General features: G+C 41.4%; 2 protein-coding genes across 4 annotated transcripts in view; one reads left to right on the top strand and one right to left on the bottom strand.

Annotated features, from left to right (window-relative positions):
• ARHGEF33 (Rho guanine nucleotide exchange factor 33) overlaps nt 1–2,684 on the top strand; it is a 49,115-nt gene extending 46,431 nt beyond the window's left edge. For 2 of the 3 annotated variants that reach the window (XM_084829136.1, XM_084829137.1), the window contains one exon: nt 1,268–2,684. In XM_084829136.1, coding sequence (XP_084685262.1) covers nt 1,268–1,280 — 13 coding nt within the window. In that variant the 3' untranslated portion in view covers nt 1,281–2,684. The remainder of the gene's footprint in view (nt 1–1,267) is intronic. The other variant, XM_084829134.1, reaches the window with a different exon arrangement.
• An 879-nt stretch (nt 2,685–3,563) lies between these two features.
• SOS1 (SOS Ras/Rac guanine nucleotide exchange factor 1) overlaps nt 3,564–24,018 on the bottom strand; it is a 65,407-nt gene continuing 44,952 nt past the window's right edge. The window contains exons 14-22 of the mRNA XM_084829133.1: nt 21,862–22,084; nt 20,774–20,893; nt 20,037–20,199; nt 19,307–19,424; nt 16,812–16,984; nt 13,732–13,848; nt 13,302–13,566; nt 11,696–11,814; nt 3,564–8,991 (exon numbers count right to left, since the gene is read on the bottom strand). Of these exons, the coding sequence (XP_084685259.1) occupies nt 8,503–8,991; nt 11,696–11,814; nt 13,302–13,566; nt 13,732–13,848; nt 16,812–16,984; nt 19,307–19,424; nt 20,037–20,199; nt 20,774–20,893; nt 21,862–22,084 (1,787 nt within the window). The 3' untranslated portion in view covers nt 3,564–8,502. The remainder of the gene's footprint in view (nt 8,992–11,695; nt 11,815–13,301; nt 13,567–13,731; nt 13,849–16,811; nt 16,985–19,306; nt 19,425–20,036; nt 20,200–20,773; nt 20,894–21,861; nt 22,085–24,018) is intronic.

Below are 24,018 nucleotides of genomic sequence, written 5' to 3'. Positions count from 1 at the left end.
AATCAAGGTGACCTATTAGGCCAGCAGCAATGTACTAGTTTTGGTGACTGGAGCACAGAGATGGCATGGCAGGGCCAGCTTAATGTCCCTTAGTTCATGGCCTGTGGATGAATGTTAGCTATACTGTCTAGCTTTGCGTGTTTCAGTTTGGGGTGGGTAGGTGTAATTATTGGATCTTGTTCCATCTCTGATGGCTGTCCTGAGAACTAGTAACTTCAGGGCTCAGTTTACGGACAGGCACTATGAGCTACCGCCCAGCCATCTCTTGTGCAAATCATCCCCACTAAGTCCAGTTTATAGACTCCCTGTTCATCAACCAAGGTGCTGCTCCATAAATGGCATGTGGGGGCAAGCCTTTCTGAGCAAAATGACTATCATTATGAAGGATCCCTGGCATGTGCTCTGCAGTCACACATCAAACATGAATGCCCCAAACCACCTTGGCAGCGGACGCTACAGGGGCAGGAGAGCAGGGTTCAGCTTAGCCCCATTGGTATTCCCAAATGCTTTCATTATGCCATGGAAGTGGATGGCAGCTATTTATTTACACAGAAAATAGTGTGTGTGTGGGGGGGGGGGGCACAATCAAGTGACATTACTGGGGTGGGAGCTAAACCTTCCCTCTGCTTCTGGGGGCATCAAGAGTCCTTCTTTCTCTAAGAAAGACTACCCAAGATTGCCGCCCACTTTATTTTGAACTACAGTCTAAATGAAGCCATTGTGGGCCAAAGCTGCCTGTTTAGATAGCCTTGTCTTTTGAGTCAGTCTCTTGGTTATGCTAGGTACAGTGTGACACCAACTGAATCCAGACACTGACTTTTGCTACCATAAAAAATACAGAGTATACTACCTTTAAAAATGGGGAAATAAGCAGAGTTCTAGCCCCTGGATATCATGTAATATGGTTAATGGCGTTAATGCTAGTAGCTGAAATTACATGGATAAAAGGAAGCATGGTTTATGAGACATGTTTCTTATGGTGCACATCAATTCAGTCATTTTAGTCTGTCCCTGGTCAAGCATGGTTTGCAGGTTTTTGAAGCACTATAAAAACCTGCACAACAGACATGAAAGTGGGATAAGTATACTGACAGGCAGTGATGGCTATCAGTCATACCACCTTTGACCCACAAAGGCTTGTAGATAAGGGCTTTGTAATTTCTCCTTTGCAATTCCTCTGGTTCATCACATGGCCGCTGTGGAAGGGAGGAGACCCCACATGGACAACTTTGTGAAAGTCTTAGTTGAATTGTGTTTTCCATTTCAGGAGATGCATTTAGAAGACAACACCAGATTCTCTCATAGGGATGACAATGAGCAAACATCTTTCAGCAACCACACTCCAAGACAAGGACAGAAGGGGGGCTTTCGCAGATCCTTCTGCCAGCTCTTCAAAAAGAAATGAGCCATCCAGAGAAAGACCAACTGTTTCAGCACTTCCCCTGGGCTGAGCTCTTTGGTTTGAGTCCCATGTAAGCAGTTGTTTTATTTCAAGCAGCTTTACATTCAAGGGAAGAAACAATAGAAAGCTAAGAGTGTGGTATAAATTAGATTTGTTTTAAAAGATGCTGCCTTCTGGCTCCAGAAAAGAAGTGGCCAGCTCCTGAATTTTCAGGGGCTACTCTTTTATGCTCACTCTGCGGGCCAGCAGTGTATTTTGCCACCCACTGAACACTCACTTATTGCTATTGCCCAGCGATAAGGGCTTCACTGTTATGGAAGAAGCATAGTATGAAGTTATCAATGTATATGATATTTCATTGCTTCTGAGTTGCTATTTATCAAGACAAAACCCCACAGAGAAGTGTAGAATTCCACAACTTTTGCCACATTAGAACTGGGCAGGGCATTAGAGGCTGAATACTAATGCCTCATGGGCCATCAAGTGACCCTTTGTGGTGGACACCATGCACTTCTGAATACTGTGCAGATGAGCTGGTTTAGCAGAAGGAAAGTTCCTGGACCTCCACCATTAATCAAATAAGTCTCAGCTCCCCATTTGACATCCCACCCTAATAACTTAATTAGTGGACAAAATGTGGAAAACTGTTGCATGGCTTTAGATGGATATGGCTGCCATCTTTAGAAGGGCAGCTCAGATCCAAGTGTAGCCTAGGAAGTAGGTATGACACTTTGGAGTTTATTCAAAATGGTTAAAAACATTAATTGAACGTGACTTTTGCAACTTAGTTTTTTTTAGCCTGAGTGATGTAGTGTTAAAAACACTTAATACAATTGATGTATGACAAAAGCTTCCATCATTTTTCTCCAAAAATGTTAAGTAGCATTGGAATTTAGAATCTGAATTTTAAACAGATGGTGGAATCAGTTCCATTTAAAAGTCATGGAAGTGCATTCAGAATCTAGAGAAATTGCCAGACATTGGTTGGTTAGAGTTTATGTATATGCCCCTAGATATTTTTTTGTTTCAAATAAACTTCATTGTAAAATTCAGACCAAGCACATTGCTCAAGAATATACTTTGAACAAATTCACCTGAACGTTCAGTTTGTATACTATCCGATTGAAAGGCTGCAACAATTACCTGATTGTGAACTGATATCACTCCTAATAGCGAACTTAGGTGGTGAGTGCCAACAGGATTGTAACCAAAACAGGGCCACTGAGAAACTAGAGGAAGGTATTGCCATGCTCATGGGAACCCCAAGTTTTGTAGAACTACCAAAAAAAAAACCCCTTTTAAAAAATAGGGCAACTCCCCGTCCCATGCTACCCAATGAATACTGAGCATGCTCAGCAGTTACAGAACATGAAGACACAGCTGGAAAAGAGCATGGGGATGAACAGTGCCTGGAAAGGCTGGCCAGAACCCTGAACAAGGGCACTCCTTTTAGAAGGAAAGGTTTGTTGCCAGTCCTACCTATTCTTTTCTAATCCCAAACACAGGCCAGCTAGAGAGACTTGGAACACAAACATCCAGGATTACTCTTCCACTAAGGAATGTTATTAAAATCAACTACAAGTCATGGTGTTTTGCAGTGTTGTCTCCAAGACACAATCATGAAGGGATGGGGGAAGGTCTGTATTAAAGTAAACTATTTCAGATAAATACCAGGATTGCTGTAATAAAGATAAGGCAGACAACAATAGGGCAGAGCCAGCACTGTATCTTTCCCTTTCACATTGAACCCTAGCTATGAGTTTTGTGGGCTTAAGGAGCCTGGCTTTCACATAATTGAAATGTTACTGTAGCACATTTTCCTTCAGACCTATCCCATTGTTCAAATTGTATTCAAAGTTATTGCAGAGCCAACATCGCAAAAGACTCAACTTCTCTGCAAGCTTAGATCAAATGTAAGAACTGAAAAATATAACCACACAGTCAAATCTGCAATTGTGGGACAATAGGCTGGTATAACTTCAACTAATCAGACCCACTTGATTCTGCACATATGTTTGCTCCCTGTGTTGGGAGCTCCCCCATGCATTGAGTGGTAACTAAATATTCTAACACTGAGGGCTCTTTATATGACAACACTACATTAAGCTGAATAAAATGTGACAGACCTAAGTTATCACATATACAAAGATATACGCTTATAGGATATGTAAGGCATTTTTATTTATTTTTTAAGAACAGATCTCTTGAATGCCAAAAAATAACAGCCACTATTAATTTTCAGTTTAAATGCAATCTGAATACCATTGCAGACATAGCATACAAAAGCTCACCTACATACATGATTAGGTACACACAGGCCCATAAGATTTGCCAGTTTAGATATCACCACTTCAACCTTACACAGCTGGGTTGGACTGCCATAGCTTCTTAACCATTAATCCAAGTATCCACGCCATTAAACAAAAGACAATACACTTTCAATATACGAATTATCAGAATTCATCAAAACATAAACCTGTACATAGAGAACCAGAAAGCTTGGTTTCTAAATTGGCCAAATAAGAAATGTTACCTGAAATAAGACCCCACCCAAAGAATCAATGGTGTTTCAGGGGGAAAAAATTCTTTTGAAAAAGGCACATTTGGCAGCTACTGAAAGTTGCATACATCTGGCACAAGATTTATTTTTCTCTTTCACCTGGGTACATGACTGTTTTAAGAAGGTCACTCAATTTGCAATTTTGCAGCAACTGATTGCTTAATGCACTATTTTGACTTTAAAGGCAAAAGGAGGATTTGCTCACAGTTGACAGAAAAAATGCACTTCAAGGTTTGTTTTTAAAAACAAACAGCAAATAAGGCGTGGAATTCACTCACAAAAACCAAGTGCTTTTGGCTTTACACCTGTCATTAGCAATAGGCCTACAGTTGCTTTTCTTTAGTAGAGAAAAATAATTTACCCATTAAGAAACATGGAGGTGATCATTGATCAATTTCAGAACACAATTTATAGCTGCTGTATGTGAGTGAACTCTGGCACCTGCCCATCTTCTGAATTGGGCCTCATGGTGTTTCAAGAGAAAATCCAAATAAGCCACCTTATTGATCATTCCCCATTGTTAATTAAGAACAGGTTTTACAGCAAGGCCCTCCTTTTCCCTAACTAAAAGTATAGGAGCAACATCAAGTATTTTGTGCATTTTTTGTGTTGTACATGGAACAGCACGCAGACAAGACACACAGGCAAGCATTCAGAAAACAAGCTGTCACATTTAAACAGAAACCAATTCAGGAACTCAGCTGATTTCTAAAGCTATGCCCAAATGGCTTCATTTGTATAGAATGTTGATCTTCGACAGGTGTTGCTAGTCTCTAACAACCATCTGCCCCTGCCACAATCATAACAAGAGTCATATTTGCAGCTTTAGGCAATATCTAACAATGTCATTCTGTTAACACAAATTAATTGTGCTAGTGTAAGGACCTCTAGTGCAACACCAACAGAGTTGATTTGCACAATAGGATTCCTTGGAAAACAATGTTGGATACTGCCCTGAGAGAGTCTCTCATACACTTTTAGAAAATTGATAATGGAGTCTCAAGAACCCCTTGCATTAGTAGAACACTTCCATGGGTACCAACTCTGTTTTCCCTTGCAGAGAGGCTTTTCAGGGTTGTAGTGGTGGTGGGGGTTAGAAAAAACCCTGTACGTTCATGCGGAAGACTGTACACAGCTCTTTTAATCTTGGCCAATGTTTATCTATAAACACTGTAGGCCAATTTTGAAAATCTACTGAATTCAAAAAAATTAAAAAACCCTAACTGCATCAGCTACATTTCAGCAAGAACAGCCTGACATAAGATGGCATGGGTCCATGAAAGCAAGTAGCAGCACATGCTATACTAATAATTCAGAAAGTACTTTTGCAGTATGGGATGGATGAAATATGGCCATCGACTGTCTACTCACAGACTTGCAAGATTTTCCTCCTCCTTTATTCATTAAAATATACTGCTGTTGGCACACTAATTCCAGGGAATGGGAAGTTTATTCTCCCCGTTCAATAGCAAATTTGGTAGAGGAACATGTTTTTCTCCCCCATCATGGGAAAAAATCCATCTTGGCCACTCGGCTCTATGTAGCCAATTCTTTAGTATCTTTCCATTTTGCCTGATGTTCAGCTACATACCTGTAATGGACTATATACTCCTATACTAACAGACATGGTCTCATGAAAAAAAGTGTATATTTATTATGGACTGGTGGAGTCCTGTGTAACTCAAGTTTGGACACATCAACATTTGATCCAATATTACCTTCCTCTGGATAATTTTAGAGACTTGACCAAGAGTTTGGAAAGTAACAAAGTTGATTATGGGGAGTACTCCACCAACTCCTTGGGATGGTTTTGAAACAAGCAGCACACTTCTTTTAAAAAACTCAGCACTTTTCATAGACTTATCAAATTGCATGACAAGAATTCTATACACAGCAACAAGGAGCTACATTATGGATGGTTTAGGTGAGCAGAAACCAATTCTATTCAAACAGGGCAATGTTTTCCATGCTACATTTGGAGCACTCAACGTAACAAAAAGTTGAGTGTATTAAATAAGAGACTTGAGGTACCACCCTCACTTTGTGCACACAACCTCCGCTTCAGTGCGTTTGTGGGAATCTACCATATTCAGGACATTAACATTTGCATTCGTAAAGACCTGCTGACCTTTTTTCAGGGATCTAAATATTTTACCTCAATCATCTTAAAAGAACTCGCAGCTGGCAAACTTCACTTTAAACCCAGTATCTCAGCTCCTTAAGCCAATTCATGGAATAATTTGGCATTTGGGTTTTATCAAGCAAGGTAATCTTAGCAACCAATGAGGGCTGGTGCAAATATTACACTTTTTTTGTTTAGTAGTTTTCACTAAAGACAAGGATAAGATAGATCTGTATAAGATGTTGCTGCTTGCAAATCCGAATGGAATTAACAAATGTAAAGTCTTTCCCTTACTACTGTCTTCTAAAGTAAAAGTAGCTCAATTAGGGATCTGCTATTTCTCTATGTAAGCAGAGCCTGGATAAATGACACACTTAAGAGTTTCCCTCTAGTCGGCCAAGGTGGGAATGATATCATCTGCAATATTTAAAGTTCTTATGGACAGGGCTATGTCCATTACCCTTAGTGTTACAAACTAAGAAGAAGAAAGGAATCTAAATAGGAACCAGTTTCCCAACTTCTCTTTTAAAACTTTCAACTGTTTCTAGAGTATTCCTTACCCTCAACTGGATCTCAACACTTGTTATAGTCTAGCATTATACAAACATTGTTTTCCAGAATGCCCTTCTTTTGATTCTGCATACTGTACATGTAAAGTTAAAAAAGAATCCATTTAATGCAGATTAAATGAACATTTCCTGAAATGCAAAGACCACACTGCATAGTGGTGCAGAAATGTCTTAGAACAGTGGGCGTCCATGGTGATAGTCTTCTACCAACACTGTTCCAGCGACATGGCTTTCTAGATTGCTGAAATGTATTTTGGTTTTGCTGAAGAGAAAACATCCTATAAGAAGAGTCTTAGTAACTAAGAATACAATACTGCACCATCCACAAATCCTAGTGTAGTAGAGATGATTAAAATATCTTAAATAAGTGGTATGTATTACCATCACAGTACTGGAATCAGAAGCGCAGTTCACAGGTCTATGGATAATCCAAGGCGGGATATTCATGTAGATTAGTCTCTTTCAAATATTTCTGACATAGTAAAGATCAACTTCAATGTTTAGGAGGTTAATCAGATTTTGGAATTCTGTACTGCATGATTATGCAGGAGATCCATTCCATTTTAAGCACAAAGCTGTTAACTTTGAGTTGCCCCTAACTCACCTTTATTTCACATGTCAGACCTTGGGTTTCTTTTGTTTATTCTTTATTGAATAAAAAACAATGAGCTAGAAAGATAGATGTGAGTACCACAGGATGTTTCTCCTTCTCAGTGCTTTAAACTGAAATGCACATTTAGCAATGCAATAATTTAATATATGTCAGCCAGACAAAATATCTGTATCTTTATTTCAATTAAATTAAAAACAATTTGCAAGTATATTTATGCAACATTCACTATATACATATGATTTATTTATGCAACTACAAGGCAATTCTATGGGTGCTGATTATTCATCTACCAACTGCTAGTTAAAACATGGTGATAATTAGGGGATATGGCCAGCGGATCATCCTTTGCTTTTTCCATGGCATAATCAAAGATGTTGCATTACCAGCCATAACATGGGTTATCGGTAAACCTTAAGATGAAGAAGACCTAACTTGTCTAGATTTAACAGTCTTCTAAATGAAGGAACAGATTTAACTCTGACAATAGTGCTGTTTTGCAGTTTGTGTCACTGGTATCATTCATGTAAGACTTAAATCTCATTTATTAAAGAAGGCAAAAGTTAGGCATTCTGCTTCCTGGCAAAATTTCTTATTGAACTGGCACCATAATATTCATTAAGAAGGAAAGTACCTCTTTGGTGAAGCCTAGGTACCCATATATGTACTAGTAATTGTAACAGTTTGTAAACAGGACTGTAGTACAGTGCTATGCCTTAGCTCTACGTTGGTTCAGTACCACAGATCTTCCTCATAGTCCAGTTCATGATTGGAAAGCAGGGAATAAAACAAAAGAAAATTAAGAAGACTATCAAGTTCCCTGTTTGAGATTTTTTTTTTAAAAAAGTGCATAATATTTTCACTCCAACAAGTTATGCTGTGGTGGACAGATGATTACAGGACTACGTTTCTCATCCTTCACTGGACACTACACAAAGCACGGTGTCTGCTTATTGGCCCAAAGAGATCTGCAAGTCTGATTTCTGGTACATTCAGATGCCCAGTGACTTTAGAACAGTGCCCTGCATACTAGACTAGCAAACAGCAACAGGATTTTTCACGATAAAGGGCCTGTTATTAAGATTTGTTATTTTCTACACCATATACCAAATGTATTGTAGAGTCTTTAGTGTTAGGAGCAACACAGCTCAACTCCTTGGCACCAAAAGGTACAGTGCATCTATTGCCAGCAACAGACATGGCACCAAGGAAAGCACTCTCTGTAGCAAAAGGGAGAATTCAGGTGGAGTGGGCATTCTCCAGCAGAGGTGGTCCATGCATTGACGGATGTGCAGTCTCCCTTTTATAAGTTTTTGGAGGAAGCTTTGGGATATGTTGAGAAGTGCTTTGCCGTGGAGGAACAGGTGGCCCAGCAACAGAATGGAGGTCCGTATCTTGGGGTATCAAAGGAGGTGATGGCAACTGCTTCCTCGTTACGTGGGGAGAAGGTGTTTGAGGGGGAGGGGGAGTAAATGGAGAAGGACTATTGGGAAAGAAAGTGTTGCCAAGTTCACTTTTTCTGCCTAAAGGTGGTGGCTGGAGATGTAGAGGTGAACTAGAGAAAACATCAGGAGTTCGCATAGGTTCTCGTGGTGGCAATACAGGTGGACTTTCTGGGGGGTCTGAGATGGAGGTCCTGTCTGGTACTGAGTACTTCGGTGAATAAATTTTTGATGTTGGCTGTCGAGGGGGGATTGCTGGTGGACTATCCAGATGTGTAGAAGAAATCTGAAATACAAAAAATTGTCCATTCATAAAACCGTTCAAAGGCCTCAGTGTTAAATAAGTCAAGACAGAACCTCCCAGCTGAAGCTTAAAAGAAGCATTTACAAGTCCTGCCCGATGCCTCTGTAGCTGGATGGGAGGGTCACCCAGTACAAGTTGTCTTCCTCCTTCTAAGGAAAAAGAACCTCCACTGCAAGTCCAAGGTTCCTTGATTTTAAGTACACTATATACTAATTTGAATGATTTTCAAGGAATGAAAGAAAGCCTAGAGGCTTTCATTTGCCAGACACCTCCCATGATCTCTCTTTCTGCAATTGCAGAATCAGGGCCATCATGGAGACCAAAATCTTAATGGCCAGAAGAGACCGGAGGAAAGTATAGGAGATTGTGGGTAGAGCACTACACTTAGGTTTATTCTCTTGGGGAATGAAAAATATTTCAAGGTGGTTTTCAGTCCCTTCTCCATTACTTCATTCTGGACTGGTCACATTCCTTCCAGAAGCAAGAGATGAGGAGAGAGAATGAGACTGGCTGGGTGCTCCAACACCAGAAGAGGAAACATTTGAAGAATAAGGTGAAGAGAGTTGCACTAAAAGTGGAACTGACTACACGTCATCTCCTCAACCATCAGCTGCAGAAATGTACAAGCAGTGTGTCTCAAAACATGGCCAACGCAGCCAACCATACAATTAATCCCTGGTGACCAACAGGGAAAGCCTCTAGTATACTTCTCAGAAGTTATCGTATTTGAAAGAAGCTGCCAACAACACAGGGAGACAGAATGTACCTCTTTGAAAATGACACCAGGCTGCCAGTATCATGGGCTGGAGGGAAAAGGCCACCACAGACACATATATGTACCCTTACTTTGCTCCTGTCGAGGTGAACCTCAACCTGTGGACATTGGCTTACCAGAACCTCCAGATTATCACGTCAACAATAAAGGACATTTATGTGGCTTATCAAGCAATGTCCAACAAGTATCCCTGATAACCACGGACCCATATTCCACACTGTACGTTTCAAGTTTTGCCTCAATGTAGGGGAAGGTTTCTCTCCCTCAGCTCCAAAAATGGGGTGTAATTTTGTGGTGGGGCCCAAACCGGTGTTTTTAGGGGCACCTCCCTTGGCAGGGCCTCCTTTGTAACATTTTAAAAGCTGCTACTTCCAAGGGCAGCAGCAGGATCATCCTTCCCAGCCCCAGCAAGAGCTCTAGCTGCTACGTTGCCCAACCCATCTTGGAATCATCCCAGCAGCATGCAGGGAGTGGGGAAACATGGTGGCAGCCTGAGTTCTTAGTCTGACCACCACAACTTTAGCTTTAAATGCTGGGGTGTGGTAAGCCACTCTCACAGATGGCAGCTTCTTTTTTAAAAATAAACCTCCACTACAGTAAGTACCCTACCCGATGCCAGACCCACTTCTAAACTGAAATGGCTCCCCAAATTTGTTACCTAAGAATGGGGTGGCAAATCTGGGGCACTGTTTAGTCTCAGCCCTACATAACAGAAGCACTATTTTGAGGGAAGCTATTTGAGCCTGCAAATCTGAGGAGTAGCTGGGGGGATGCAAAGATTAAGATGGATGGGGTGAGGAACTGCAAAGACCTCATCCCACACTGGACTCTTTGCTAGGTAGCAACCAAAGTCAACATTCATTGGGGGAAAAACATATTTTTAAAAACTCGATCCATGATCTTCATAAATGATTTTGGTTTACTTCCATTCTAACTTATGGGTAAGGCATAGAGATGTGAAGGCCCAGGAAAAAACCTGGAAAATTTTGGAAAAAACATTCCCCCCCCCCTGTTTTTTTTATTGAAGAACCTTTTTGTTTTTTCCTGAGAAATTGGAAAAACGGAACAGCTTTGGATTATGAAATATTTTCTTTTAGAATTTAAGACAAAAAGTATTTATATATTGTGCCCAGCCTTTACTCCCCCCAAAATGATTTCTAAAAACTATGTAATAAGAACACTTTTATAGAAAGACTAGAGATGTAAAATGTCTGGAAATAATGAAGCCATGGGGAATTTTTTTTAATCCTCTCTGTAAGATTCCCAGCACAGTTTGTTCTTTTATTCCTTATTAAAAGTATTGATCTAAAATATATTTTACTGATAAGACATTTATGCTCAGTTTCCCAACATGTGAGTAGAGTCACCATTGTGCATTCTTGATAGTAAATGTACATTCTTGACAACTTGGGTTTTGATCTATACAGTCCTGTGTTTCTGATGCTGTAGCAGTCGTTTAAGTTCGTTCTAATCTATTCAGACAATGATTACAAATTTACAAACTGAGTTTACTTTTAAAAGTTTTAAAATATAATGATAATTTTATGAGCAAACTAAGTTATGCATAAAATAACTTTAGGAACAGAAAGGCTGCTAAAGCAGCCCTCTCCACCCTGGTGCCCTCTGGATGTTTTGGACTACAGTCACCAGCATTCCTGACCATTGGCCATGTTGCCTGAGGCTGATGGCAGCTGAAGTCCAAAATATCTGGAAGCACCAGGCTGGGAAAGGCAGTCTTAAAGCAACAAAGTGATTTTGGATCTGTAAGCAGCGCTTAAAAAAAGTTATTTTTCAATTTTCCAGAATTTCAAATTTTTCTGGGAAAAAAACTTTATTTTTACATCTCTAATAAGGCATGAGTATGATATTTCTGTCTCACTGTTTCTGCACCAAGAAATGAGGTAGAAATACCTTTGATGGAGAGGATTCTGCAGGAGCGGATTCTGGACGTCTTCGGGGAGGAATAGGAGGGGGAACAGTAATATCATCAGAGCTTTTTGGAAAACTTATGGAGGACACAGAAGCAGACCCTAGGAATATATGGAAAGTGGAAGTCATATTTCTCATTTGGGTTTCATTATTATTTTAATATTAGAACACTTTAATGACCTGAACACACAAAATACAGCGTATAAAGTAGTGCTAAAAAAATAGCCATCATTTATCTACAACCTTCCTCCCTGCTGAGTTGCTGTGATGTCATGAGAACTCATTTTTCAAAAACATAAGTGCTGAGGGGAAGAATTAAATGAAAGAATGCTGACAGACAGTGCAGTTTCTTAAATGCAAGGAAAGACCAGTGTGGCTGGGAAAAATACATGAGGATAAGAAGGGCGGTATTGTTTTGGAAGGTACCAGGGACAGAGCAGAGGTGCTGCTGAGAACAAATGTTGGGAAGTCTTATTTACCCAAAGCATGTTCTAAGTTTGGAAACTCAGTGCACTTTACATGGGGCTCTCAGGCAGTCTCTCATCCGGCACTGACCAAGCAGAGACCTGCTTTGTTTTAACAATGTAACAGGATCTGCTACATACTGGGCAAGTGGAGACAATGAAAGCTAGGAAGATGAATAGTGGTTGGGCCCAAGAGGCAGGAGAGGTAAGAGACAAGGAACCCAGGAGCAGAATATATGGAGAAGTAAATGAAGGACTCAAGGGAAGGAGACATGAAGACAGCAGAGAGCTAAAATCAAAGAGTGGTGAAGGCAAGAAACTTTGCCCAGGGATAGGAGAGACCGCCAGAATGGGTGTGGGGACAGCCAAGGTGGGTGGAAGGCACAGAGACAGTGAGGGATGGAGGCAAAATGGAGACCTGAATTTCAAGGCTTGTATTAGTTATACAAAACATTTGGATGCTGGTTGGTAGGTAGGAAGGTAAGGATTTTATACTGCAGCACAGCAAGACCACGTCGTGCCCAGGGAGCCAAACCATTAATATTTTTGGTTCAGTTCTGATTCAACTGAAGTTGCAACTGAAGTTGTTCCAGTTTGGGCAAGTAAACTGTCAACTGAAGTAGTATGTTGGGCATCACACACAGATTCTGCTCCCCTACTTATACAATCAAGCTGTTACATCCTTAGTAAATGGCTCTGACTACCAATAAAAATGACTAATGTCTTATCCTGAATTGCTGGCCAGTAGTGTAAATGTGAAGAGGAGATGTCATGGTTAGGGGAAAAGTGGATTATCTTTTCCTGAAAACTAATTTGTCTTTGGTTTTTGTGTAGCTCAATTTGACAAATGGGTAGTAAAGGAGATAATTATTCTGGTTACTAGCGTTCAGCCAACAACCATCAATGTACTAACAGTAAATAGCCATCTCAATCTCCTTTCTAAATCACAGTGTGAACTAAAATCAAACTTAATCAAGAAGTAGATTCTGTTCTCACAAATATAAACACCAGCTCACTAATTCCTGTTCTTTGACAACAACACTATCAGAAAACGTACACACAATGTGACATAGGCTGAACAATTTAAAAAGGAGGAAAAACCCAGCCCTAGCTATAGCACCTACTTGAATGAAAAGGGGTTGAAGGATCAGAATCAAACACGCTGCAAACATCTGTAGTGCTAGAAGTGGAGGATGGGGGAGGCGGGGTGAGTGGTGTTCTTGGAGAGTTTGGTGCGGAAACTGCACTCTCTGTTTCACTCTCAGGGACACGGCTGTAACTGATTTTTCTTGGCTCCTGTTGCAGAGGAGTAGGGTGCCTCATGGTGCCTGGCCTTGGGTTTGATGGACGAATACCCGGAGATTTGAGAGAATAGCTGTATTTTTTGGGCTGCAAGGACAACCAAACCAACATTCATAACATAGTTAATTTGAACATTTTAACTGTAGTATTTCTTTCTTTAAAAAAAATCAATTTTGCGTAGCTCTACAAGTAACTCCAAAGAACAAACTGTAATTTATAGCTAATGCTTAAGAATACAGTCTGGATACTTACAAATCTTGGGGGTGGCTTGACGTTACGTGGCTCTATTTCTAGGGACTTGTTGTAAAGGGAATCAGCAAATTCTTTTTCCATGCTATTTCCCATTGGATTCAGATTTTCAAAAAATCTCTGAAACCCAAAACATTCAGAAAGTTTAATATAGTGCAACATGCAGTATGTGCAAACCCTTCAGCAACAGGGCAGCAGCCTGCCCTCAACAAGAGTATCCAAGGAATGGCATCTGCTCCTATTTGGAGAACTCTGTGGGGGTCCAATATGTGAATCTGTGTGCTGTAGATGGATTAATAGCTCACACTAGAGAACAGCATAGATGAAGGTGAGAGCCAAGAGAATGTGGCCCTTTTTGCTCAGGATGATGTAGCCAGCCACCTGGACATAAACCTTTACATCTAGATGTGAATGTAAGGAACTCTTTGATCTTGCTGTGGAGTAAGATTTTTCCCCTCTTGCCCACTGAAAAAGGCTTTCCAGATGGTTTATTTATTTGAGAGCCAGTGTGGTATAGTGGTGAGAGTGTTGGACAAGGATTAAGTTCCTACATGGCCATGAAGCTCACTGGATGCCTTTGGGCCAGTCACTAACTCTCAGCCTAGCCACAGGATTGTTGTGAGGATAAAATGGAGAGGAGGGGATCATGCACACTGCCCTGGGCTCCTTGGAGGAAAGGCAAGATATAACTATAACAATATAACAAATAAAGAAATAAAATATGTAGAGTTTTTTTTCAAAAGATAAGCAGCACAGATAGCAAAACAACACATAAAGGAAGAACAACCAATACAAGCATTCAGACTCCAAGGTCAGTTCACCGAGGCTGCTTTTGTGCACAGAAGAGTCAACTGTAGGACTCAGTCAATGTTCACTCTGAATCTCAGTCTCTTTCCACAGCAGGTCTCCACTGATGATGCTTGCACTTGACTCCTTCCTCTCCTTCCCTTTGCCTTCAACTGACATTCCACCCCCTTTTTCTCTCCATTCTGTGACAGCTCCTATTCCATGACCCATAGGAGCAGGCATTACACAAAATGCACCATACTGCCTTCAAATTGCTGCAATCTCCAAGATGTTGAGACCCAATTATGAGGAGTCCAGGTCCTGCCAACTTAACCAATCAGCTCTTTGGAATTGGAGGCCCTACTGACATTAAGAGCTTTAAAATGAATGCAGGTGAGTCACTGCCCAACTCAAGAGAAGGAATGACTCCTGGAATAGTGTGGGGTGGGTGGAGTGGGGGGGCGCTTGTCCCTCCTTGGCAGTTGACATGTACTTTTGCCATGGTGCTGTCTATCCTCACTAGAATATTGTTCCTCTGGAGAAGAGGTTTGAAGGCCATTAGCGCCAGCCTAATGGCTGATGCTATGCTCCAACTTGGTCTTTGTCCATTTGCCTTGGACAGTTCTGAAGAGGCACATAGAGGCATGTGCCAGACAGGATGACACGTGCTAAGGAAGAAGCAACTTCCAATGAGCCTGAAATGCAATCTTGTTTGGCCAGGATAAAAGAAGCCACTAGAGGTCCCCTACACGGAAACTTGCACAAGGAATCATATCTATACATGGTATCATCATTCTTAGGTTATGGGCTAGAATCATGAGAACTGCTGAAGGACCAGACCTTTTATAAGGACATCTAGAAGGGCCTCATCTCTTTTGTGAAGGTCAAGAGTGCAGAAGGCTGAGGACTATGGAGAAAAGGAAGAGTCACTCATATGCCTCCCTTTACAACCCTTTCCCCCTGCTAACAAATATCTCCTTAATCCAGCAGCATCAACTTGAGTGTAAATATTCAACGTCTACAATAAGTGGCGAGGGGGAGGTGGGGAGAACCTGTGGCAGCAAGGCAGTGTCCAGTCCTATAGGTAGGGATCAAGAAGGGCAGTTTTGTTCCACAAGGCATCTCATGGCACTGATCAGGGAATGCTGGCACTGATCCAAAATGGCTAGTGAACAAATGTTGGGCACTGGAAGAGATATAGCTCAACTGTTGCCACCAATAGCTAAACTTTAGAGGGAGGGAGGGAGGGAGGGAGGGAGGGAGGGAGGGAGGGAGGGAGGGAGAAGAGACAGAGAAAGCTGATGCTCGTTCCTTTCCGTACCAGTGGGAGCATGAGACAAGGCCCCACTGTTGCCCAATGCCACTGGATGAGGCACAAGGCAACAGCCCAACTCTTTTGTCCACCTGTCCCCACACCATTGCTGCCACTGGCAGGCACCTGTTTAACTCCCTCACAGAGAAAGAAGCTGTGGAAGAAGATGGGAGTAATGACTGGTGCATTCTGCCTCCCCCACCAGGACAGAGAAATAGTAGCCAGCCATTTTTTGGTGAGAACACTACTGAGGACTTGAAGGCCTGTTTGCTTGCTTAAGGGCTCATGAGCTAGGTATGGTAAGTGCCTCAGAACAATCAAAATGGTGAAAAGGATCAGCTTGGCTCCATTCCAACCCTAACTGTGTCGTGAAAGGAGGGAGAAATTTCCTCATACATCAAACCAACAAAGGCCAAGTTGTGGAAAGTAGATGAAAGAAAAAGCCCTGTATCTTAATCAGGCAGGACTGGAATGGGAGGACCCTCGTCCCAAGTGCCTCAAGTCTGACTAACCTGAATAAAGCTTGCTTTAAGAGTGAGTCGGAGGCTATAATTCTCTCACCAGGACAGAAATTGTGCTATATATTCTACATATTCTGATTGCATGAAGAAACATATCCTCCTCTCTAAAATTAGTATCAATTCAGTATTTTACTTTCATAGCAACAAGCAACATAACATTTTGCAATTAAAAAAAAGGAAAACAAAGACCACTTTGACTGACTCCAGATCTGTTACATAGGAAAGCCAAATTAAAATAATACATATTTGATGAGGATACAATCTAGAAGTTTACTAGGGACAACAGAGGTGGGAATCAGTCTACATGCCATTTCCTTATGTCAAGGACTCTGCTGAAAATACATTCAGCAATTATTAAATCAGCACTAGATGCTGGTCAGCAGATGGGATTCACCCTGTATGTGTTGCCTATGACATCCCACAAGAACCTAATCCTCATTGTGTAAAAAGTACATACAACTTACCCTGATGTCAGGTTCTACTCTTAGGCAGTATGGCTGGTTTTGGTACTGCTGGATCTCCCCTGTTATTTCAGCCACCTTCCTCCGTTTGCTGAAATTAATGAGCTCTTTTCCATGTCGTTTTAGAAATTCAGGATTGCCTTCTTCTGTTTTCAAGATGTTTGTTAAATAAATTCCTACAATTAACATGCAAAAATGCACTATATGAAAATGTTCTGGTATTTTATTAGAAAACTAGAATTAAGACTAGAGGCACAAAGACTTTGGGAAGGTTAAAGTACACACTTTGACAATTTCTAAAGAGCCAACCAAGAGAGTCCTAATCCCATCCCTCCAATTAGGTGAGTCTGCCTTGCCACTAAACCCTCCCTCCTACCCTTACCCAGACAAACCAGCACCAAGACCAAGGGCAGCGTTTCATTTCAACATGCAGTCAGTAAACCAGGCCTTGGGCAGTGGCTGAAGGGTGGCACCAAAGAGCATCGCCAAGCCACTCTGGAAGTAAGCTGCACCTTGGGCCACCTTCCTTTGTGCCCAGTTCTTCTTCCTCTTTCAGATCTCCACATTGCCCTACCCTTTTCCACAGTGATTTCAGACTTGCTTCCAGAATCATGGCCTGGGGTCTCTCTCTCCAAATCTCATCCCCATTTGTTGCTGGTCATTCTTCCTGCATTGCTTCTCCTCTTCCATCTGGAACTGCTTAATCCCTCACTAAGAAATCAATTGCTCTCTAATCTTTTTGTCTCTTGATCTTTCCAGCTACTTGCCCTCACTGAAATCTGGCTCCATCTCCCCCTGGCACTACCACCATTGCTACCTTTTCTTTGCAGGTCTCACCTCCATTCCAAATCCTGCCATTTCCAGTCCCTGCCCACCCCACTGCAGGGGCCATAACGCAGTGGTAGAGCACATGCTTTGTGTGAAGAAGGTTCCAGATTCAATCCCTGGCATCTCCAGGTAGGGGTGCAAAGTTGCCCACACCTGGCCTAGACCGATGTATTCTTATTTTATTCATTCATTCATTCTACATTCTCCTCCCTCTGCTCCTGTTATCTCACCTTGGTCTCCCATGTCTACTCCAGCACTTTGCTGTCAATCATGCACCTCTCTTGTCACTCTGATCATGTGATGCTTCTCCTTAAATCCTTACACTGCTCCTGAATCAAGCACAAGCTCTTTCTCTTTACATTCAAAGTCCCCCATGGCATTACTCCCCTTTTCTCTCTGGCTCTTATAAATACCTTTACATCACTGCCTGAGACCTTTGCTCCTCCAGCTGACCCTCTGCCATCCAAAGATCTCCTGCTGCTTCAAACAACTCCATTGTCTCTATTGCTGCCCCTTATTGGTGACATCCATTCTGCTGGTGGACACACCCAGTTGGTACAATGCTATATTTGCAATTGCCTCCCAGAACATCTGTGTGATGCTACCTACCTACTTTCCTTCCAACCCTTCCCCAAAGCCCACTTTTTCTCTGATGCCTTAGTTTCCATGCCCTACCAACAACAACATTTTAAGTACAGGTAACTGAAACAATCATATATTTTCCCGGTTTACCCCTACTTCCACTTCCTTCCATTTACCCCCATGTGAGCCAGTGTGGTGCAGTGGCGAGAGTGTTGGACTAGGAGCTGGGAGATCCGGGTTCTAGTCCCCACTCGGCCATGGAAGCTCACTGGGTGACTTTGGGCCAGTCACAGACTCTCAGCCCAACCCACCTCACAGGGTTGTTGTTGTGAGGATAAAATGGAGAGGAGGAGGATCATGTAAGCCGCCTTGGGTTCCTTGCAAGAGGAAAAAAGGCAGGGTATAAATGCAATAAATAAATAAATAAATAAATAAATAAATAAATGTGCTGATTTTTAGATAAGCTCTTCAGGATACCTTAGTTTTGTAGCCAGAGATTAAACAAGTTCCTAGTTTGGATGTAACAGGAAACTATGGTTTAACAAACCCTGGAAGTCTTCAATTCTGGTACATGAGTGAAAGGAGGAGGGAACAAAGGGGAACAATGCTCAGTCTAAAAAGAGCAAACTGAGACCATTACACCTGAACCGGCCCACTGTCAGAGTACAGTCAGAAAATATCATCCTTCATGATAGCGCTGAGCTTAACGAGCACATAACGATTTTGAGTACTTCCTTTATCTCACCTTCATCCATTGGTGTATCTCTGGTTCAGCTTGAGCTACACAGTATACTACATTAATGTAACGTTTCTAAACAAGTTAACAAGTAATTTGTATCTGAACCTCACACCGGAAGATACCTGAAAAATCAGCCCAACAGTTCCCACTGAAATATGGTAATAGTGGCTTCTTTGATAGTGATACTGTTGGAGCGCAGTTTTTATTCGTCTGGCTATTCCAGCCAACAGCAAATACTAGTCATGCATTTCAGAAACTATTCTTTCCCACTTCTTACTCATTCTGCAGCTTATTATTTAGGCAGAAACATTTGAGATTGTATTTTCACAAAAAATAAAATCCTACTTACCAAAGAAAGGCACACATGGAGGATTAATAGACCTGAGTTTTGCCAAGTATTTCTTATGGTGATCTTCACTCAATTCATGAGCTTCTTCGAAAATCTTTTTCTGGCGGCTTGGGATTTGCTGAAGATATATAGAGAAAGGTGAGGATACATTTTGCTCGAACAGCAAACCACATGTGGTGATCACGAATTTTGGTTGGCTACCAAGGCCAGCCAAAATGTGTGGATTTCTTTGTGGGGTTCATTCTGCCCACCCTCCTCACACACTGAAGTGCTTTCCATATAGAAAAATCTGTAATGTTTGAAATGGCATTAGGACTTGCCCCTGTATATTTTTCTATTACTCTGTTAATTTCTGCTTCCCATTCTCATGGAGAGAAAAAATTCATGATTGCTTAACACAATGCTTTTCCATCATAGAGATAATCTCAGGGTAGAGAAAAATATGCAGTCTCCCAATTCTGAATCAATGCCCAAATGAACTTGGGCAAAAACAAAGAGGCTGATGTTCTGCATAAGTGGGGAAAATAAACATTCATATTTCACTTTGCAAGTATTTTAACCTAACCCTGAGTTATTTCTACGTAAATAAAAATGTGTCTAGCAGCCTTCCCAGTGCTCAGGCTGAAAACACACACAGGATCCTTTGGATGAAATATCTATGTCCTTTCAAATGTATTTTATATACTAACAATTAAAACTATAACACTTTCTAGATCTATATTTGACTTACTTCAAAGGTGTGATCCAGTCTGTAAATAGGTGCAGAGTTCATAGCACTGACAACCTCAAGAACACCATTAAAATTATTTAGTTCTTGAAAAACTTGCAAGATCTCAATTATCCGGCACACAACAATTACTCTTTCCTCTAGGTTTTCTGTTTCTACGATGCATCTAAATGAACAAAATGAGCATTTAAATTTCTTATTTGATTATCAGTAGGATAATACCATAAAGCAACTATATAATAAAAAACATGATTTTCTTGAAAAGTGTCACCTCATCCACTGTTTTCCAAATATCTCATTGCTGAAGCCCACTTCTTTTCTGAATTATTCTTATAATAAGAAATTATTCCTATTTCTGGAATACACTAGGTTCACAAGAGTCTTTATTATATTATTACTTATTACATTTCTATATTGCCCAAAGCCAAAGCTCTCTGGGCAGTTCACAACAATTAAAACCATAAAATATAGCATGATTAATTATGGAATGTTCTTTAATTATGCAATATCTCACAGCACTCAATTTGGGAATGACTGATTCAATCTAACACAACTGTATAACTGAAAGAATTCTGTTTCAGTTCTTAGTATATAAGCGGCTGAGAATATTAGCAACAATTGTTCTTGGTGTACTTATTTCCCATTTTGGAACTCTAATATTTTGCCAAGCTGCATCATAGCAGCCATGGGAGTACCAACACTGAGAAGATCTCAGAATAAAAAAACTCAAAACAACTTACTTTTCAAACCACAAGGTAAGGTTAGTGGTATGTCGTATCATCTTGAGCAGGTTAGGAGAATTGATTTCTTTATCTTCTTTTGTCCATACACTTCCAACTAGCTCTGATGGCTGCACAGCTCTACAAAATGAACATAAAAATCAAAGTGAAAGAGGCAAAGCTAACTGTTCTTTTATAATCAATGAAGCTTTTTGTTGTTGTTGTTCAGTCGTGTCCGACTCTTTGTGACCCCATGGACCATAGCACGCCAGGCCTTCCTGTCCTGTGCTCTCTCCTGGAGAGTGCTCAAGTTCATATTCATTGCATCGGTGATGCTATCTAGCCATCTCATCCTCTGCCGTCCCCTTCTCCTTTTGCCTTCAGTCTTTCCCAGCATCAGGGTCTTTTCCAGTGACTTTTCTCTTCGCAATCAATGAAGCTACCATTCACAATTACATTATCACAGATAGCTTGCACTTTTGACCAATAATTCTGAATCAGAACAAATAAATCAAGGGACTGATTTTCCTGCTTCCATTGCACAACACAATGACTTATATCCAAGAGTGTCCATCTGCCAGTGGAATGGGCACCACTGCCAGAATGGATTTCCCCTGCCCCAAATCTGCTCTGGAGGGTGAAGGGACCATCTGGAGCAGTTTTGCAGGGTGGGAGTGCAGAGGGGGAGGAGAGGAAGGGAAGTCCCACTGTGTGAATGAAGTCCACTCAATGTTGGATGGAACCCAATAGTGTTTGTATTTGCTTTAATAACAGATTCTCTCCACCTCCTGTACATACTGTAAGACTACATCAGTGTATGAGGTTCTTAAAAATGGTAAAACTTACAAAATCCTGTTTATAGCACAATTTAGATAGTAACCACTACAATCCCCAATATATGAAGTGAAATCTTCACTTTTGATTACTGCCCATATCAAATACACATTGATATATATATATAAAGTCCACAGTTTAAAACATAACTCCTGAACAGTTTGCAGTATAAGTAATCTTGCTAGTAAGAACAGAATGCAGAAAGCCAGGACAAAAGAATACATTGGTTGTGTATTACAGTGTAGAACAATACTTTTCAGAGGAATAAAGACTACCTGTAAAGTTCAGATTCAAGTAGAGTGAGCTGTCGTGCAATTTCTATTGGGTGTAAAGTGAGCAGGTCAAAGATATCAGTGTTTCCTGGCCTGCTTATATGCCACTCAATTGGAGGAGGTGAGCTTTGAAAAGTAATATTGTGGCTTGGCCCAATGGCTTGTGCTTGCTTTTTCCTATATATTATCTTTGTGATTGACTCAACCCATTTCTTCATAGCTTTACCTGAGAAGGAAAAGGAAAATATGCAAGTATTATATAATGCAAAAATCGATCCATCTAGTCCAGCTTTGTCAAGAGTGGCCTGTCAGATGGAGCTGGGAAGCTAATGAGCAGGGCACAGTGGAGACAGCCACCCTCTGTCCCCAATATCTAGTAAGCAGAGTCTGAGGAATACTTTTTCTGAACATGAGGTCCCATGGATAGTCATGTCTTCCTCAAATGTCTAAACCTTCTGTTTAAAGCCACTTAAACTAGTGGCCATCATGCCTTATGTGTCACAAGTAAAATGGTTCTATGAAACACTTCCTTTTGTCTGTTGCTAGAGCACCAAATCACCCCCCCCCCTTTTATCCCCACACTAATTCCTTTGCTCAATGTCTCTGGTTGTCTGAAAATGTTTGCTAGCAAGGATGGGGGGGGGGGGAGGCATTTGCAGGCCCTATTTACACCTTCTCTTGACATGCAAAAGAGTATTCCTTCCAGGCTGGGAACTCTAGGAAGTGCTAAAGCCAAGTCTCCTCCATTTCCTAATTCAATCAAGACAACAATACACCACTTCTCAAGAGTTCTTGTGGACCTTCCAATTAGAACCTAGAGTCGAGCAACCCTCTATCCAGAAAAGCACAGACAATCATCCTATCCTTTTGTGCACTGGGAAATCTTCCTTTCAGTTGCCACCCTAGTTTGTTTGAGTATTTGTCTAAGACTGGGTTTGAAGCCCTGAACCCAGTGGGACTTCCACTCAGCCTGACTGACTCTTGGAACTCTTGGCTTCGGGTGCCTGAGCCTGCAGCCTCCCATCCAGCAATACATGTCAGATAAAGCTTTGCTGTAGCTGGGAATGCCTGCCGTTCTTTCCTTCTTTTAGATTCACCATGACACTGAGGACCCTTTTTGCCTGCCGTTCTTACCTTCTTTTAGATTCACCATGACACTGAGGACCCTTGCTTCCCCATGGTTGTTTCCAAACAGACTACAGGAAAAGCTAAGTATACAGTAATAACCTCTCATTTCCCATTCCTTCTAATTTCTTTCTCTCTTTTGCTTTCCAGCTTCTCCTGCTTCCCCCTCCCTTTTCCTGCATAAGCCAAAGCATCACTGCCAAATCTCCTCTTTCTTCTTCCATATCTCTTGCTCTCCCCCTCACTTCTGGGACAAGCTTCCAATAATTTACCTTGCAATTTGCTTTATTTTATCAATGAAGTCTCCATTTTCTGGGAAAGCTCTGGCCTCATCTGTTACTCCCTCACAGGTACCTTATGATGGCACTCCACTACCTGAAGCAGGAGTTGGCAATGCGGTACCCTCCCAGACCCCCTTGTGGCCCCCAATTTGATCCACCCTGCAATCACTTCTGCCTCACTCATCTTTGATTCCTGCCCCCTTCTGCCTTTCTGAGGGGAAAGGAGGAAGGAAATCCCTAGCAGAGGGAAGAAAGAGGAGGAGAAGGGAGAGGGAATCCCAGGCAAGGGCTGGGGAAAGTGTGTCCATGTTGGCAATTTGTGATGGTGCCCTTGACACTTTTTCAACATGTCAGATGTGTCTGTGGGTCCATTAAAGTTGCCTACCCCTAGCCTAATGCTGTGCATTTGGTAAAATGCACTCACTTTCTGAGCCAGTTCTACAGGATTGGCAGCAACTTATTCTCCAGCAGAATAGATTTAAGGCTGCGGAAAGAAGAGGATCCCCTAAATTGAGAGCAATTCCTCCCAGTAATTTGTGCTCTGGAAGGGTTTATTCAGATGAACACAGAAAAGTAGGTGTCAGGCATCTGCAGACATGGGTATCCTGAGCAAGTGTGGTAACATTATTTAGAAACAACTTCCTATCAATTTCCTTAGATAATAGTTCTAGTATTTTGAAAGGGTACTCTCAAACCACTCAGGATTTTATGAACCTCTATCATGTTGTCTTCTGTGGTTCCTACCACAGAAGTC

This window comes from Heloderma suspectum, chromosome 1 (assembly GCF_057233095.1).
Source record: "Heloderma suspectum isolate Gila_16-S chromosome 1, 16-S_ref, whole genome shotgun sequence".
Taxonomy (NCBI): domain Eukaryota; kingdom Metazoa; phylum Chordata; class Lepidosauria; order Squamata; family Helodermatidae; genus Heloderma; species Heloderma suspectum.
The sequence above is the reverse complement of the archived record's forward strand: the minus strand, read 5'-3'. Positions and strand labels throughout refer to the sequence as shown.